General features: G+C 39.6%; 1 protein-coding gene across 3 annotated transcripts in view; it reads left to right on the top strand.

The window, feature by feature from the left end:
- The window catches only part of CEPT1 (choline/ethanolamine phosphotransferase 1), a 42045-nt gene extending 25050 nt beyond the window's left edge, over positions 1-16995 (top strand). For 2 of the 3 annotated variants that reach the window (XM_066352569.1, XM_066352566.1), the window contains exons 5-9: positions 2465-2549; positions 13997-14128; positions 14878-15036; positions 15535-15660; positions 16234-16995. In XM_066352569.1, coding sequence (XP_066208666.1) covers positions 2465-2549; positions 13997-14128; positions 14878-15036; positions 15535-15660; positions 16234-16353 — 622 coding nt within the window. In that variant the 3' untranslated portion in view covers positions 16354-16995. Of the gene's footprint in view, positions 1-2464; positions 2550-7679; positions 7765-13996; positions 14129-14877; positions 15037-15534; positions 15661-16233 lie in introns of all 3 variants that reach the window. The other variant, XM_066352568.1, reaches the window with a different exon arrangement.

The raw sequence follows: 16995 nt of genomic DNA, 5'->3' as shown, positions 1-16995 counted from the left end.
GCTGCTGTGCACAAAGCATCTTCATACTTGGCACAGCTGGACAGGCCCTGTCCTGACAGCGCCTCTGGTTTGAGCCGGTGGAGTCTCCTGGGGAGGAGTACTGGTCAGTGGGACCCTTCCACCCAGCTGGACCCCTGAGGGTTTTTATTAGCCTGGATATGAAAGACCAGACATCGGGAACTGGGCTTGAAGGCTAGGACTTCGTAGGTGGATTGAGTCTGTGGTAGACGATAAGAATTAGGAGTTGAAGCTCATTTGTAAACACTTGTAAAATATTCTTTAAAATGTTTTATGGATTATATTAAATGCAAGAGTTCACATTTCCTCTCTTAAGGTCTAAACCAGGGGTCCCCAAACTTTTTACACAGGGGGCCAGTTCACTGTCCCTCAGACCGTTGGAGGGCCAGACTATAAAAAAAACTATGAACAAATCCCTACGCACACTGCACATATCTTATTTTAAAGTAAAAAAAAAACAAAATGGGAACAAATACAATATTTAAAATAAAGAACAAGTAAGTTTAAATCAACAAACTGACCAGTATTTCAATGGGAACTATGCTCTTCTCACTGACCACCAATGAAAGAGGTGCCCCTTCCAGAAGTGTGGCGGGGGCCGGATAAATGGCCTCAGGGGGCCACAGTTTGGGGACCCCTGGTCTAAACCCTCCATATTTAGATATTTTTAAATGTATAACTTGTAGGTGTCTATATAGAATCATTTTAATAAATTAAATGCTGTAAGCAATCTTTAATAAACTAAGTTTATGCAAAACACGGGCCTTAAAAAATTTTTCACACTATGAAAGGTAGAAATTCTCTTACATTATCACTGCAGGGGAAAAAATATCTTTTCAGGAGGGAAAAAGAACAAAGAAAGAAAGAAATTATGGTAAATTGAATTCAGACCAGTATATCTTGCCTCAAGTGTTCTCTCCAATTTGCCCCTTCATAGCTTTCATGGGCCTCATTTTCTACTGCATAAAATAAGACGTTTGGATTAGATGATGTCTAAATTTCCTTCTGTGAGTCCATTAGACTTACAGATTTACATCTAGTATACTAGATGTATCTATAATTATGGCAGGCTGAGTATTTTCACTTTGTTACATTCTTCAATTCATGCTTACAGAAATTTCACACTTATATTTTTCTATGGAAGTAAATAACTTCTGATTTTTTTTTCTATAATTAAATGAAAAAAGTTAGTAGGCTATGTACTTTACTGGTAGTCTGACAAATCCAATTCACCTTCTCATCCAAATAACCTCTAAAGAATAAATATTAAAAGACCTCGTAGTCATTAAAAGCCATTGTCTGTTAATGTCTGATCCATTTCCTGTGTACTTTTGAATTTGGAAACTTCCTTTTGAATGCCTTTGAAGGACCTGCGGACCTGGGAATGTTTGAGAGCTACCACATGGATTATTAAACACCCAAGGTTTTCCTCTTAGTTTCTGTTTTCCTGTGTCTTTTATCACAGCAAGGATTCATTCATTTGGACTCTGCCCACTTTATCAAAGTATTCTAGATAATACCCCAAAACAACCGTTGGTGTTAACGTAGAACCTGGAATGCACTTTGGACTCTGAGGTCATCAGGGAAAACTGTGACCCTCTCGCTATCTCATTAGTATTCCTCAGTGCTTAATTTTGATTGTGTCCATTTTATTTGAAACCTGTTCTAAACCACTAGTTGTTTTCTTTTTTCTGTTACCATCTGTGACCCAAAACATTTTAATGTTTGAATTGGTTGTTTTACTGATTTTTACCAGTAATAAACTTTTCCAGTGTAGTGGAGAGTTAAAACGCTGGTGTGGAATTAAGGGAAGAGGAAAAGGAAAAGGATGATTTTGGACTAGAGATATCAGGAAACAGGACAATGAAGTGGCCACTTTGATTTTTGCTCTAACCATTTCCCAAACAAGTCACGCTTTCCCGTTCGTTTGCCCTTTCTACACACATGTGCTAATTTTACTGAGATAGCAGAGGGGGGGTGTAATGAGTTGTGGGGCAGTGAGGGGTGGGAGATGTCAGTAGTTTTTCAAACATGTAGATGTCTGTACATTGGGGCTTCCGGGAAGCATTTATGCACAGGACAGTCTGGACAGGTACCGCTGTCACACAGTGTGATTATTTGGCAAGTAGTAGTCACCATTCCTAGGCAATTGAGCGTTGACTCTGTTTTTAGTTCTAGTGTTCCCAGAGGCAGATTTTATAAGTCATATATTCTTTGTATTATGGAATTAGTTTTTAAGCTTTTACACTATTTTTGATTTGGGGAGAAACACACATGTATGCATTGGATAGTAACAGTATTGTATAAATTGTATCATTGAATCTTTAGATGTCTTTATAAGGAGAATGCTACCTTTTAAATCTATTTTTGTTACCTGTTTTAGTAGAGCTCTTTAGCAAAAGCTCTGAGTAAAGTTATTTTGAAATGTTTGTTTCCTTATGCATAGATTCGATGTTACAGAGTCCCAGATCATAATTATAATATGCCAGCTTCTCACAGGAACCCTGGGACCTTGGTTCTGGAACTTCACGGTAACTGCTAGAATATTCATGCTGTCCAATGAACAATGGCGTGAACTCAGTAAAGACAGCACCTTTGTCATGCACAGAGTAAATAAAAAACAAAAATCAAACGTCTTTCTGGTGGTATTTCACAGACAAACAGGTCATTAGAAAACAAATAATTTTAATATGTAATAGGGCAATAAAAATCCACCCTATTAAAATTTAAAATTTTTTTTGATGATCTGATGCTAAAAACAATTTTCTTTCCCATTTACCTACTGTACCAAATACCATTTTTGCTTTTTGTAATATTTTTAAAACAAATACCTTTCCACCATTAAATAGAATTTTTTGATATTTATGTTTTGAAAACAGTATAAAACAAGCAGAGTTTTCCTTAGATAGGTTACGGTGAGAAGACTTTCTGTAGTAACGTAGAAAAGATTCTATTTATAGTATTCTCTTAACTTCTTTAGCATATCTTTATATCCTTTAAGCAATGTAATACTAATTCTTCTGCCTCAGTTTTTAGCTATCTTGGGGTTTTTTTTTAATTGATGCTAGACACTGTTCTCACTTTTATTATGTTTACAGTTTTCCTCTTTTATTTGTGCTTTTAAAACTTAAGTATTCTGAGCTTTCCTGGAACTATCGTCATCCTTTGACTACCTTCTCTTTCAGGTGTTTCGTTTTTGTTTTTGTTAAATACATATTGTAATGCTAAGAGTAATGTATCTTTTTCTTTATATATTAGAAGTGTGATTTTGACCGTTTTACTTTTAAAATTTCAAAATTTATTAGGAAATGATTTCCCAATAGAATAGCCCAGAATCTGTCACACTTTAGTATGAAAAAGTTTATTTACAAGAAAAATAGGGCTTAGATTCTATTTATTTTGCAGTTCAGAGAGTGTTGAGGAACTGTTCATATGAGCACCTACCCGATCATTCTAGCAATACAAGGCTGCCCTCAGTTTCCCACATCGAGTCCTCAGGCCCCAGAATGCTTCAGTAACATGACAGAAATAATGAGTCTGTGGTAGCAGACTTCTTTCTGAAAGTCACCTTGCAGCGTTGTCAGTCAGTTACTCAATGGCAATACTGATAGTTTTGGGGACAAATTAATAGTGAGAGACATTCTACATCTTTCCCCCCTCCCCCCAAATAAATTTGGCATGCAGAGAATGTTATAGGCATGTTTTAGGAACAAAAAACTAAAGCAATTTTCAATTGGCTGTACAGTGAATTTGCACAATTACCTGTGGAATTAATTCCCTTCTAGGGTAGACTAACGTGCACAGTGCAAAAGGTCACGCTGTAGCGCCCCTTGTTACAGGTGCCCTGTCTTTGGAACTTTTTCCAAAGACCGGGGCTTTACACTCACTGCAGTTGTCTAGATTTGTAATTTTTGATAGCTCATCTATTACTATTAATTATGTTCACCAAGGGTCATTTTCACTGATATTCTTAATGAAACTGGTAGTGAAGATATTAACTATATTATTTACTTTCACCTTTTTTATCTGTGATGACAAAGTACCCTATATTTATAGAGACCTTCCTGTTTAAATGTTTATAGAAACTAGCGCATTTTAATTTTATCATTGTGAAAAATGTTTTTTTCTCCAGATCAGAAGTACTGTCTTCACTTTTACCAGTTCTTGCTAACTTGCAGAGATTTTCTTTTGCTCTTAATATTTGTCGCTTTAACTGATTTGGTCATTGAGATAAAATTGTCAGATATGCTTTTTTTTTAATTTTTTATTCAGTGTTCAAGGGGAAAATAAGCTTCACAAAGAGTAGTTATTTCTAATTTGTTTCCAAATTAATTTAATTTATTAGCATCTAAATTTCCTGTATCAGCTGTTGCCTATTGAGTTCTACCATAAAATTGTGTTAGACTATGAGATTCGTCATCATGAAATGGATACACATCTTAGTGATACCAAGTTAAAAACAGGACAGATGTTTGTCCCAGTTGATAGTAGACTAAAAATGAGAAGAGTTTGGTCAGCACTGTGTAGGAACAACACATTGTCTCTTATAATGGGCCTCTAGAAAAGTCATTTAGCCTATCTGTGACTAAATATCTCATTTATAGAATGGTGGTAAATAGGTCCCACCTTCTAAGATAGGTTTGAAGATTAAGAGTTAAAAATGTAATGTGCTAACTACAGCATATAATAAGTGGTAATTATCATTAACTTTAAGATTTGTGTTAGTAACTCCCAGTAGTTTCCAGATTTCTTCTGGAATTGATTGTGCTAGTTTGAGTGGAAGAATAGTTCCAAGAACCCTTTATTTAACACCAAGATCATTAGTGAGGTGAGAGGGCTCTCTTCTAATTCTTCTGTTTCTAAAGGTGATAAGAAGAGGCTGCGGCTTAGCTGTGAGACATAAAGTTTAGTTCCTCTTAGCGGACTTGTTCTGTTCTAGCCCATAGCTATTTTTCTGTTCCTACTCAAAGTCACTAGATGGGTTGGGTTTTGTTTTTGTTTTAAGTCTTCAAAGATAATCTAAAGGTTCACATGGCCATTCATGTGGTAGATAATACTGTTTAATTTAATTCAGCATATCTCAAAAGCAGATGCTTAGACTTTCTCCGCATATGCCTCTTGAGTTTAAAATACTCGTAGTTATCCCTCAGTCCAGGTGATGTTATTAACATTATCCTAAGCCTGCCATCCCCAGTCTGCCCCTCATTAAGGCTGGGAAGTCAACATTGCAAGGCAGTATATTGGACTTCTAGCCCGTCTTTATTCTAGTCTACCAGTATTCGTCCCGCCCTTGGTATTTCTGATAAAGTATATAATGATGCCATATTCTGGTTATGCATAAGTTCCCTAGAATTTCAGACTCATTTATCAATAATTGCAAATCTGTAGTCAGTAGCAATCTAATCTTTGAATAGGATTCCAGACACCATCAATGACTTTTTAAACAAAATGCTTCTTTTTAAATAATAGCTCATAAGTCAAATTGTACATACCAGGGTTTCTTTGACATTGTGAATATATCCCTAGTACATATTGTGTTAACCACGCTAGTAGCCAACTCGTATTACAACACAATTATAGTTACTATGGATAGTTGAACAAAAAAATTTAGGTTTACAGATTAACTGCAAGTATATTTTTGAAATGCATTTGACAAAAAATTCTGGAAAAAGATGATTATCGTGCTTATCAACTCTCACAGAATGTCAGTTAAGTCCCTTCACCTCCTTTGGTTCACACTGAGTCTTGTTGGAATTCAGACCAAATGCATGTGATAGGCATCCCAATTTGGAGCTTTGTAAAGATCTTTCATGGTTTCTATTCTTTTTCACATTTATCCAAAGTACAGATAATGCATGAGGTTCCCTCCATTTTTATTTTGTAATTCTATACTTCTGGCCCTTCCCCTCCCAAAAGGCTGCTTCATATATCCAGCACAATGCTGTAAGATGCCTGCCCTCCTCCACCCAAGACAGAGTCGATCATCTTTGACACCTGCTTAGTCTCCTGAGCCTGCTACTGAGTGTAATTTCCCTTATTGGCAACATCACTCACCAGGTCAGCTCTACAGATTCTTTTTAGCCTAATTCAGTCCATTTTATTTCCCCAAATGTGTATATCAAGATAACAGCGTCACTATATGTTTGCAGCTTAATAAGCTTGTTTAAAAAACATTCTGGAGCAAATAAAGATCAACTTTTTTTTTAATGGTGAGAAACTGGTTTCAACCTAGTTACTTGTTATGGGCGTGAGAGTTTACAAATCTTAAGCTCATATAATAGAATGTTTTCAATGTCAGTTTTAGAAATGAGGGCTCTGCTCTGCTCTGCGAGTTGAAGCCCCTTGCTGTTGTTGTTATCTATTTTTCTTAGACTGTTTTTTAAAATGTACTTTCTTAACAGATAAATTATTCACTTTGTTTAAAAACTAACATTATAAAAAGATGCACAGTGAATAGTCTCCTCCCGACCACACCTTTCAGCAGTCTAGTTCCCACACTGACCTCTCCGCCAGGGCACTGCTGTTCTCAGTGTAGGATGTGTCTTTCCAGAAATTTGTTATGTAATTAATGGCAAAAATAAAAATAGAATATTATTTTTCTTTTTTATGCCAAAAGTATCACACACATTCTAGAACATGCGTTTTACCTAACATATGTTTGACATGTTTCGCTATCACTGTGTAGGGAGCTGCCTCACTCCTTTTCAAAAGCTACCAAATATTCCATTGCATCAAAGCACCAGAATTTCTGTAAGCACTCCCTCCTTTATAGTTTTGTTATTATAAATAGTGCTGTAACAAATAGCCTTGTGCAAACATTTTGTGCAAGCGTATCTACAGGATAAATTCTCAAAAGTAAGAACCATTAGGATCCAACCCTCTGAGGACTGTGACCTCGGGATCGGATCGAGTGCCAGCAGGGAGGGGACACCGGGGATGCTTTGTTCCTCAATCTTTATGCCCGTCTTCTTTTTTTCAGACTTTCAGACTTCTCATTTCTACTGCCCTGTTTTTGTATCAGGTTTGTCTCTTTTTGACTGTACGATCATTTCCAGCTCCCTTCAAGCTAACCCTTGGCTGCTTTCAGTGTCTTCTCTCCAGAAATCTTAGGGTAGTTGACCTAGTAAGCTAAGAATTTGAGAACTGGGTGAAACTTTTCTCACACCCGTACCATGGAAGGCATTAAATGAATGGATCTAAAGGGCAGTAAGTTTTGTAAGGTTTCAGTGGTTTATGTTACTTTAGTGAAAACTCACTATTTCTTCCATTTGACCCTACAAAGCACTTATTTCAAGATCTTATATTATGTAGCAGTACAATGCAATCCTCTGCTTGACATTCAAAATTTAATATACACCCCCCCTTTTTGTTTTGGTTGGAAAGGTTAAAGCTATGGTTTCAGCTCAACTTCAGTGAGAAATTTACTTTGGAAAGGAGGGGTTTTTATTGCTCTGTGAAATTCATCAAATTAAGTGAAAAAGCTCTGGATTTTATTTGATTTTGTTCATAACAAATTTTTGACACCTCCTTTCCCCCCTTCCCTCAATATTTGAGATTTTTTTCCTGTTGTGCATGATAGAGGAATGCTGCTAAGCTTGCAACTAATTAACCTGAAATCGTTTTGAGTAATTCTGCTTTTTTGGCTTTTTGTACCTAATCAGAATTGATGTGACTGAAGTGCAAATCTTCATAATAATCATGCATTTGCTGGCAGTGATTGGAGGACCTCCTTTTTGGCAATCCATGGTAATTTTGTTCACATTGTGTCTCCCATGTACTGCATGTTGTCTTTTGCTTGTGTTTACAATGTAGGATAATCCAGTTAAAGGGTCATTTGTAAAATTATTTTTTTCTTTCTGAAAATGCAAAGTCACAGCAACAGTCGGACACGAACTTCTCTTTAGGGCCTGGTGCATTTAGCGCTTGAGGTATGTGGCCCATTGGGGGCTTCCCAGGGCTGTTTGAAGGCTGTCTTGAATTCTTGTCATTTCATTTTACAGCAGCAGGTAGTGTATCAAGTTAACCAATGACAAGATTAAGTCAGACCTTTTATTCTCTTTCTGAACTCTGAGTTGTTGTTTTTCTTGTCCCATGCTTAAAGCCGAATAACAAATTTGGGATAGTATATTAACTCTGGCCCCAAAACAGAATAAATGCTTATCGAAACCAGAGTTAGAAGATTTTTTTTAAACAGGCCAGGACCTTGATTTGCAACCTGACCTGAAATAGAGTGACGCCTACAATCACAAATTGTTTTCCTGAAAGCTCAGAAAGCAGGACTCTCATATGTATAATACGGAGGCCAAGAACACAGGCCCCGAAACAGACTGCCTGAGTCTGCCCCAGACCCCACTGTCTGCATGTGGACCTCACCTGTCACTCAGCTCTGCTGCCAAGCGTCCTCCGCTGCAACGAGGACAGTGACAGTACCTGTCTCATCAGTTTATTTGGTGGATTAAATGATTTAAATATGTGTAAAGCGCCTAGAACAGCGCCTGTCACATAATAAGCCGTCAGCCGTTTTGTTCTTACAGTTGGAATGGACCCTTCCAGATTGAGTCAGAGTAGTTTGTACTCCCCAGTCCAGTTAACTGCGGACAACTGCCACCACCCATTCAGAGTGCAGTGGGTGTGCTTGGTGCTGTCTGACCAGGACTTACTCCTCCTAAGTGAACACAATGCTTAAAAATCAGATTAACTTTAAGGTATCAGGGAAGTTTGTAAGGAAGAGTTTTTCCTTACTTAAGTCACTTTATGAAAGTAAATTAGAGGAAGTGTAATTAGCACGCCTTTTCCTAAGTACTTATTACCAGAAATTGTTTGACGCCCCCCTTTCGCGGAGGCGGGGGATAAGGTTGTGACCAGGGAGATGAAGGAATAAAATTAATCCATAGTCAATCAGGAAAATTTTGAAACTATTCAGTCATGTACCTAATACCATTCAGATTCACATCTTTCCCACACATGAGTCTCAAAAGCCAATGTGGTCCCCAGTGAAATCTGCGATCTATAGATTTCACTCGAGAATTTTACTACTTTTGCTCTCCACTAGGTTAATAGTTATATATATAATGTGTATAACTGCATTTTTTAAAAAAATTTAGCCATAGAGGAAGGAAATATTTTTCTTTTCCTAAAACTAGGTCATAAAGCCTAAAGCCTACCCCCACTTAAATGTGTTGTATATATTATTGACTATATTAGTTTCATAGACTTTGTGTTTTATACCAAAATCTACCCCCCAAAAATAAATTAATCTTGAACATCTTAAACATATATAAATGACCATAGTTTCAGCATACCAGTAACAAAAAGAAAGAGAGATTCTGGGTTAATCACCCAGAGACAAGTCAGCATCAGGTATCTATACCTAATTATCTTTATCAGTGTGTAAATACAGAAAGCACTGTTGTAAATGAAGTGCAGTATACACATGGGCTATCCACAGATCCTTATTATTTAGGTTTAGCCTGGCAGTAAATTTGCCTCAGTATACCTGTTGCCTTTTTAAAATTAGGATTTATATATACAGTCTGTACCTGTACATAACAGATGCAATTTTCTTCTCTTAAAGGAACAAATCCTTTGTCCTATGTTTACTGATAATTAATATAATTGCCCTTTTTTTTTTATGAAATGTTTTGAAAAGTAACCTGAGGATCTCTCAGATCTAGACTAAGTGGAGGTCGCAGACTCAGCGGTCCAGTTCCAGGATTCACGAGCTTAGGTGGCAGCAGGGAAACACGTCTGGTCTTATAATTAGCAGCACTGGTCCTGCCGCTGCCAGCATTAAATGAAAAGGGGATGCCTTGACATCACTGGTGCTACTTGGAGGCCAAGTTCCTTGAGTAGTTTCCAGTCCACATCCCATAATTGACCTCAGGCCACTGGTTTTCAGTTGTTTTTTTTACTTGGCCCTCTGCGTTTACTGCTGAATGCGCTAGCTCAGGAACGGTTACTACAAGTAGTGTTCCCACTTTGTGTGTCAAAACGGAGAGAAGATTTGTTAGGACCTAGATGTGAGATTTCCATTTCTTTTGAGGTTGATGTCATAAAATGGAAACTGCTTTCCAAACCCTCATTTGCTAAATATTTAGAAAGGAAATTTATGGTAAGAAAACAGACACAAACAGCACGCATGTCCCGGCTGATCCCAGAAGATCAGCTGTCTACGGAGGTAAGTGACCGAGTCTGCTGCATGTGAGTTCCCATTGCCTGCTGCTCTCTTTCCTCAGAGATGCGTTTTTACCAGCGTTGTAGGTCATGTTTGTTGGTTTGGTTGGGTATTTTTTGCCTTGTTTTTTGTTTTCTTTTTAAGGAAAGAAAATATTTTCATGCACAAAAGTCAGTGCATGGTTTACATGTCGCAAGAAGTAAAACAAATTTTTGTGTGTGTGCGTATTGCTCCCCCCAAAAGAATAAGCCCTTTGGGGTGTCTTGGAACTTTTATCATATCACTCTTTAAAACGGGGGGAGGTAGTGAGGAGAACATCATTACTTTGAAGGGGACCCACAAATAATCCCTCATGGTTACGTTCACTGACATTTGATTTCTTTAAATGTAATAGTTGATTAAATATGTATTAAACCATGAGGCACCTTATTTCATTAGGTAGAACTGAAGACTTACTAGGTAGTAATTCACATCTTACTCTTTAAAAAAATAATTATTGATTTGAGAGAGACATCAATTTGCATCCCACTTATTTATGCATTCACTGGTTGACTCTTGTATGTGCCCTGACCGGGGATGGAACCCACAGTCCTGGTGTATCGGGACGACGCTCTAGCCAACTAGACCAGCGGTCGGCAAACTCATTAGTCAGCAGAGCCAATATCAACAGTACAATGATTGAAATTTCTTTTGAGAGCCAAATTTTTTAAACTTAAACTATATAGGTAGGTACATTGTTATTACCTTAATTAGGGTACTCCTAAGATGGCCTTTGCTAAACACTCAAGGGGCCTCGTAAGCCGTGATTTGCCGACCACTGAACTAAACTATCTGTCCAGGGCTATATCTCCTTTTTAAACTAAAAGACTTAAGAAGTGAGATTTTTCTTGAATAGTTGGTAGACACTGTAGTTACTGTTAACATTGTGTTTTCATGGAATTCACTTATATTAACAGTATTAGTCATATCCCACATTTTTTGGAAGAAAGTATCTAATCTCAAAATGATACTATTTTTGCTGAAATTTACAAATCCTATAAGAACATTTTATTATATGTCCTCATTAGAAAACTAGTCTAACAGTTTAACAACTGATATTCTACACTTACCCATTGGGTCCATTGTAATCTGGTAAGGGGGTTGGGGGGGCGTTAAGATCTTTTTTCCATTTCTAACCTTTTAAAAAATGAATTCCATTAGATTGATAATATTTTGGATGCATAATATCACAGCATGAGTCCAGAGGGCGCTCCCTAGCTGTAGGGCCGATACCATTGCCCAGGAGAGTTCTTACCCTTTCCCGTCTCAGAGGCCGCCAAGCTCTGGGTGGGCCTGAGAGAAGGTGTTTTCATACAGCTTTCTGGCGGTTTCTATAGAGCAGATGCCCTTCGGCCACCTTGGATGAGTTCTGGGAGGAAGAAAAAGAAAAATTGGGAAAGACAGAACGTGCCCACCCTCCTTAATCTTGGGTGTGAGGTGAAAGTGGCAACAGTTTTAGAGCTTTTTGTAAGTGGTTCAGTTGGTTCTGATTTTTGAGGGATCACCTGGAGAGTCTTGGGACTCCTGACCCATCTTTCCCTCCACGCTGCCTTAGATTTTCTGGTTGCTAACTTCCATTTCCCTTCTTAATGTGGGGCAAGGTACCTTTATGCTCTCTGGAAACCGTAGTTCTGCATTGAGAGTAAGAGGAAAGGAGATCTTCATTGAACAACTGTATTTTGAGCCCCTACAATATGCAGGGCTCCAGAGAGAAGATAATAATCAATTCAAACCAGTCCTACACTCAGGAGCCTGTGTGCTGGTGCACGCAGCTGTCAGACACGACAGAAGTGAAGAGGGTCCTGACACTGGATGACACTTCCGGGTCTGCACTTACCTGCTTGCTTGCTTGCTTTGTGGCTCAAACCACTTGGCTTTTCTAATGCTTCTGTTCTCTCTTCTTTTCAAAAGGCACCATTTCCATGACCCTAAAGCATTTTGCAAGGTTAAATGCAGCTGTGACGCTGTTCAGGTCGGTGGGGCACAGAGTACTGCTGTGCGGGAGTTGGCGCTCCCTCGGTCCTCTGGCCCCGACCCAGGCAGGCTACTGTGTTTGCTTCTCTTGGAATCCAGGGGAGTGTAGTATTTCCCTCCTGCCAGACAGGTTCTTTGTCACGGAGGGAAAGGAAACCAGCCAGCACACTGAATTTCAGCCAGGTGCATCAGATTCAGATGGTAATATTTCTGGTTTTCTGAACTGCAGCAGAAAAATCTCTTGGAGTTCAGAGCAACCATGGGGTTGATTTTCCCTTATTGGGAACAAGTGTTGGATTGGGTCTGTAGGGTTTGGAGATCGGTAAGGAAAGGAAGACAGCCATTTAGATTGGTCCAGGAAGTTCCAGGCTTGATTTTTATGTTGGCCTATTTCATTTTAGGAACTTAAACACTGCCACAGTAAAACTTGAAATTGGAACAGTTGATTTCAACTTTTCTTTTTTTTTAGAGCTGCAGTGTTGCAAGAGGTCATAGGGATGTGTAAACAAACTGAATTCTTGGGAATTTTGAAGAAATAGTGGATCTAAACATTAAGATTTATATTTCTACCAATTTTACTGCTGTTTGCTACAGATAAACAAATAGGAAATTTCATATTTCCTATTTGATTTTAAAAGTGTAGGCAGATGGCAGCCCTAAAAAGCGTCAAGAGCGCTCGTTAGAATGTTTTCACTGTCAGAAGCCGCTGCCGCTGCGGGCCCCTGAGGTCTTGTTCCTGTTATGAGGCTCTGTTCTTCTGTGGTTGCTTTCTTTGCAGCCCACACTGGGCAAAATCTGAGACTTCAGAAAAGCTAACGGAGAGGGTAGAAAGGGAGAGATTCTTAAATGAATTTAAAAACTAATATGTGTATTTCATTTAAAATGATAGATCCAAAAAAAAAAAAAAAAATGATAGATCCGTGCTTGCAAGATGAAATACGTGATCTCAGTCCACTCAGCCCTGCCCCCTTAGTGTAGGTTTATCAGTCATTTTCAGTATACTATAAAAAGGTATTATTTACGGCTTCTGAAAAGTCGGTTTACATGTCACAGTCCTGGGTGCACAGTCGTAGAGCTGTTCCTCCGTGATAGGCTCCCCGTCCTGCCCTGCGAGCCCACGGGTGCCTTCCCAGCTGTGATAGGCTCCCTGTCCTGCCCTGCGAGCCCACGGGTGCCTTCCCAGCTGTGATAGGCTCCCCGTCCTGCCCTGCGAGCCCACGGGTGCCTTTCCAGCTGCCGCTCTGCTCGCTGCCTGGTCCTAACAGTTTGGCCTTGGGAACTCTTCGCAGTAGGACTCTTGTCTTCCATTCTCTAGTTTACAGGGTGGTTGTTTTTTTCAAGCTAGCTGCAAATACTTTTAGTCTTTTATGATCCACGCTCTCTATCATAACAATTAGTGACAAATCACAGACATAGAGGCAAGAGTTAAAAAATGCACAGAGAAAAAGGCGAAGTCCACTTCTTCGATGGAAGCACCAGAAGACAGCCGGTTCACTGTGCCAGACTTCTGCGGTGTGTTAGGGTCCTTACTCGGCTTACGGCCCAGATTAGGAAAGTTGGGTCATTTCTGTTTGTTGTTTTAAAGACTGATCTCAGAAGTGAGACTGATTTCTATATAGCTTCATCTCTTGACTTTTTACATTGATTATAATAGAAAGGAGAGAGAAATTTCCATTAGAGGATTTATTAGAGGGCATGGAGAACATATCAGAATATGAACTGAATATTTGTTCTGTTTTCTTATTTTAATTTGTATACATTTTAATTGTTCTTTCTCTCTACCTATTAAAGATTCCAGTGCTGAATATTCAAGTGAAAATCTTTCCTGCACTTTGTACTGTAGCAGGGACCATATTTTCCTGTACGAATTACTTTCGTGTAATCTTCACAGGTGGTGTTGGGAAAAATGGATCAACGATAGCAGTGAGTATATGTGAAGATTCCCATTGACTGTTTGTGGTCATTTTGTTTTTCATTTGAATTGTATGAAATCACTCGTTAACTAGGAGTTTCTACTCAGTCTTAAAAAATAAGTGATATCCAAAACTTCATTGTTATTGATGTGTGCATACATTTATATGCTTATATATACTTTTTTAAAGGGAGAGGTGAGGAGATAGACTCCCACATGTTCCTACTGGGATCCACCATCTAGGGCCAATGCTCTGCTCATCTGGGGCTGCTGGCAACTGAGCTATTTTTAGCACCTGAGATGGAGGCTCCACAGAGCCATCCTCAAGGCCCAGGGCCAACATGCTCAAATATATCAAGCCAACCTGCTCAAATATATCAAGCCATGGTTGCGGGAGGGGAGGGGAAGGGGGGAAAAGCAGATGGTTACCTCTGCTGTGTACCCTAACATCCATAATCGATCCCAGGATATCCACATACCAGGTTGACGCTCTACCACTGAGCCAAGGCCAGGGCCTATACACATAGTATATTTTTATGATGTGCACACACACAATTTTATGCACATATTTCTTTAAAAGTATGACCTGCTTTATAAAATAAGGTTGGCCTCTTAAAAGTAAAATCAGCAGCCCAGGCTGCTGCTTTCATGAGCTGTTCTGATGTTCCATTCTAGAAAGTGCTGGCTGTCAGGGCTGTGCGATTCAAAAGTTTGAGTTGATCAATATCGAATACCATTAATTCCTCTCCTCTCTGCACAGGGAACAAGTGTCCTTTCTCCTTTTCTCCATATTGGATCTGTGATTACATTAGCTGTAATGATCTACAAGAAATCAGCAGTACAGCTTTTTGAAAAGCATCCCTGTCTTTATATACTGACATTCGGTTTTGTATCTGCGAAAATCACGAACAAACTTGTGGTAAGCATGAAAGTTTTTGTTTTAAATTTTCATCCTAGTCCAGTTATATGGCCACAGTTTTTATTCCCTAGTGTCCTGAGTTCTAGAGCTTGTTGCCCTCCAATCAGAATCTCTCAGCATCAGCAAGCACGGCAGCTGTCCATCATCTGCGAGGCCCCAGCGAGATTACCAGAAGCTCCGGAACCGCAGTGGCCCCTCCCCTCTCTCCCCAGATTCATTTGCTTGTTCTGTTTGTCCGCATTCTTCAGCCTCAGTCTGTACCTCCAATCAGGCTCCGTGTGAGAAGCATCTATTGGGAGCTTGATTGACATGGTAGAACCCTTTGGTGCGTAGCTCTTCACACACACTTCATGCTGTCAGTTTCTCAGTTTTGGAAATTCAACAGATATTGCTAGAGAATTTGTGAAACTATATTCGAGCCCAATACTGATTTACTGTGGAGCTCACAATCGCTCTGATATGGAAATGCCTACATCATGGATTCTTTTGTATCCCTAGGTTGCACACATGACCAAAAGTGAAATGCATTTGCATGACACAGCATTCATCGGCCCAGCACTCTTGTTTCTGGACCAGTATTTTAACAGCTTTATTGATGAATATATTGTGCTTTGGATTGCCCTGGTAGGTATTGCATTTCATTATACGGAGGCGACTGATTTTCTTGTTTGAGTGGGCCAGTCCTGAGAGAGAGGTCTTACGATCGTGATGATTTAGAATGTCAAAACCACATTTTATAGGACTTAGTGAGCATTCCTTGTGGCTTTGTCCTTGAGCCATGCTTTGCGTTATTATTAACTGTGCCCGCATTAGGGCTTGTAGATTCTGTATTTCTAACTGACGAGCAGGAGCTGGCAAACACAGCCTGTGGCCCAACAGCCTGGTTCTGTAAGTCAAGTTTTCCTGGAACCCAGCCGTGACACTCGTGTATGTGTGGTGCGTGGCTGCTTTCGTGCTGCACTCGTGCAGTTGAGCGTCTGTGACACAGACAGTATGGTCCGCAAAGCCTGAGGTAACTGCTGTGTCTCTAAGAGAGAGGTCGTTGGTCCTGGTGTAAAGGAAGAGTTGGGGAGAGACTGAGGCACTAACTTGTATGGCGTTGAGGGTGAACCTGAGAAAAAGAGAAGCCACTCCACTCTCAGGGAGCGTAGGGACAGCCCGAGTGTCCTGAGACGCTCATGGCCTCTGTCTCCCCAGGTCTTCTCGTTCTTTGATCTGATCCGCTACTGCGTCAGCGTCTGCAACCAGATCGCGTCTCACCTGCACATACACGTCTTCCGGATCAAGGTCTCCGCAGCGCACTCTAACCACCACTAGTGATGTGATTGGTGTCACATTGGAAACGCATTTCCGGCGGCAAAGAATCTGAACACATTCATGAGAGTGGGGAGGACAAGAACAAATGTAATTTATAATAATCAATGTTGTATAACTTTCATTCTTGGTTATTGGTAACACTCCCTAACAATCCTTGTGAGAATGGGTACTTCAGGTCCCGTCCTATAAAATGTGTATGTCGGTACCCAGAGTTTGGCCCAAGAAAGCATGAGGAAAACATACCACGTGTTCATAACTATAAAGTCATCACGGGGGGCCAGTCCTCGGCGGTGGAGATGTCTTATGTAGAATATTTGCAGGCCAAAAGACGGTTGCTTTATAATTTTAACAAATCATCATCTTTTAGTGACATCTTCGTTCAGTGTCTTCTTCTCAAGCGTTCTTTACTAAGGAGCTCAGCTCGGGGCACAAATATATCCCACTAGCTTGTGAGGGGAGCTGGTGGCAAAGACCTTGAATTTGGATGGAAAGGTTTTATCTTGACATTGTTGAGGAAGTCAATTTTTTTATTGCTCAAGAAACGGTAGCTCTCGTGGGCTGGGGAACCCTGTCAGCATGCAGAATAATGTACCTTTGTCGATTCGTTTTATTTTTTTAAATAAATATATGATCTGAAAGCCA

The sequence above is a fragment of the Saccopteryx leptura genome, chromosome 11 (genome assembly GCF_036850995.1).
Source record: "Saccopteryx leptura isolate mSacLep1 chromosome 11, mSacLep1_pri_phased_curated, whole genome shotgun sequence".
NCBI classification, from domain to species: domain Eukaryota; kingdom Metazoa; phylum Chordata; class Mammalia; order Chiroptera; family Emballonuridae; genus Saccopteryx; species Saccopteryx leptura.
The sequence above is the reverse complement of the archived record's forward strand: the minus strand, read 5'-3'. Positions and strand labels throughout refer to the sequence as shown.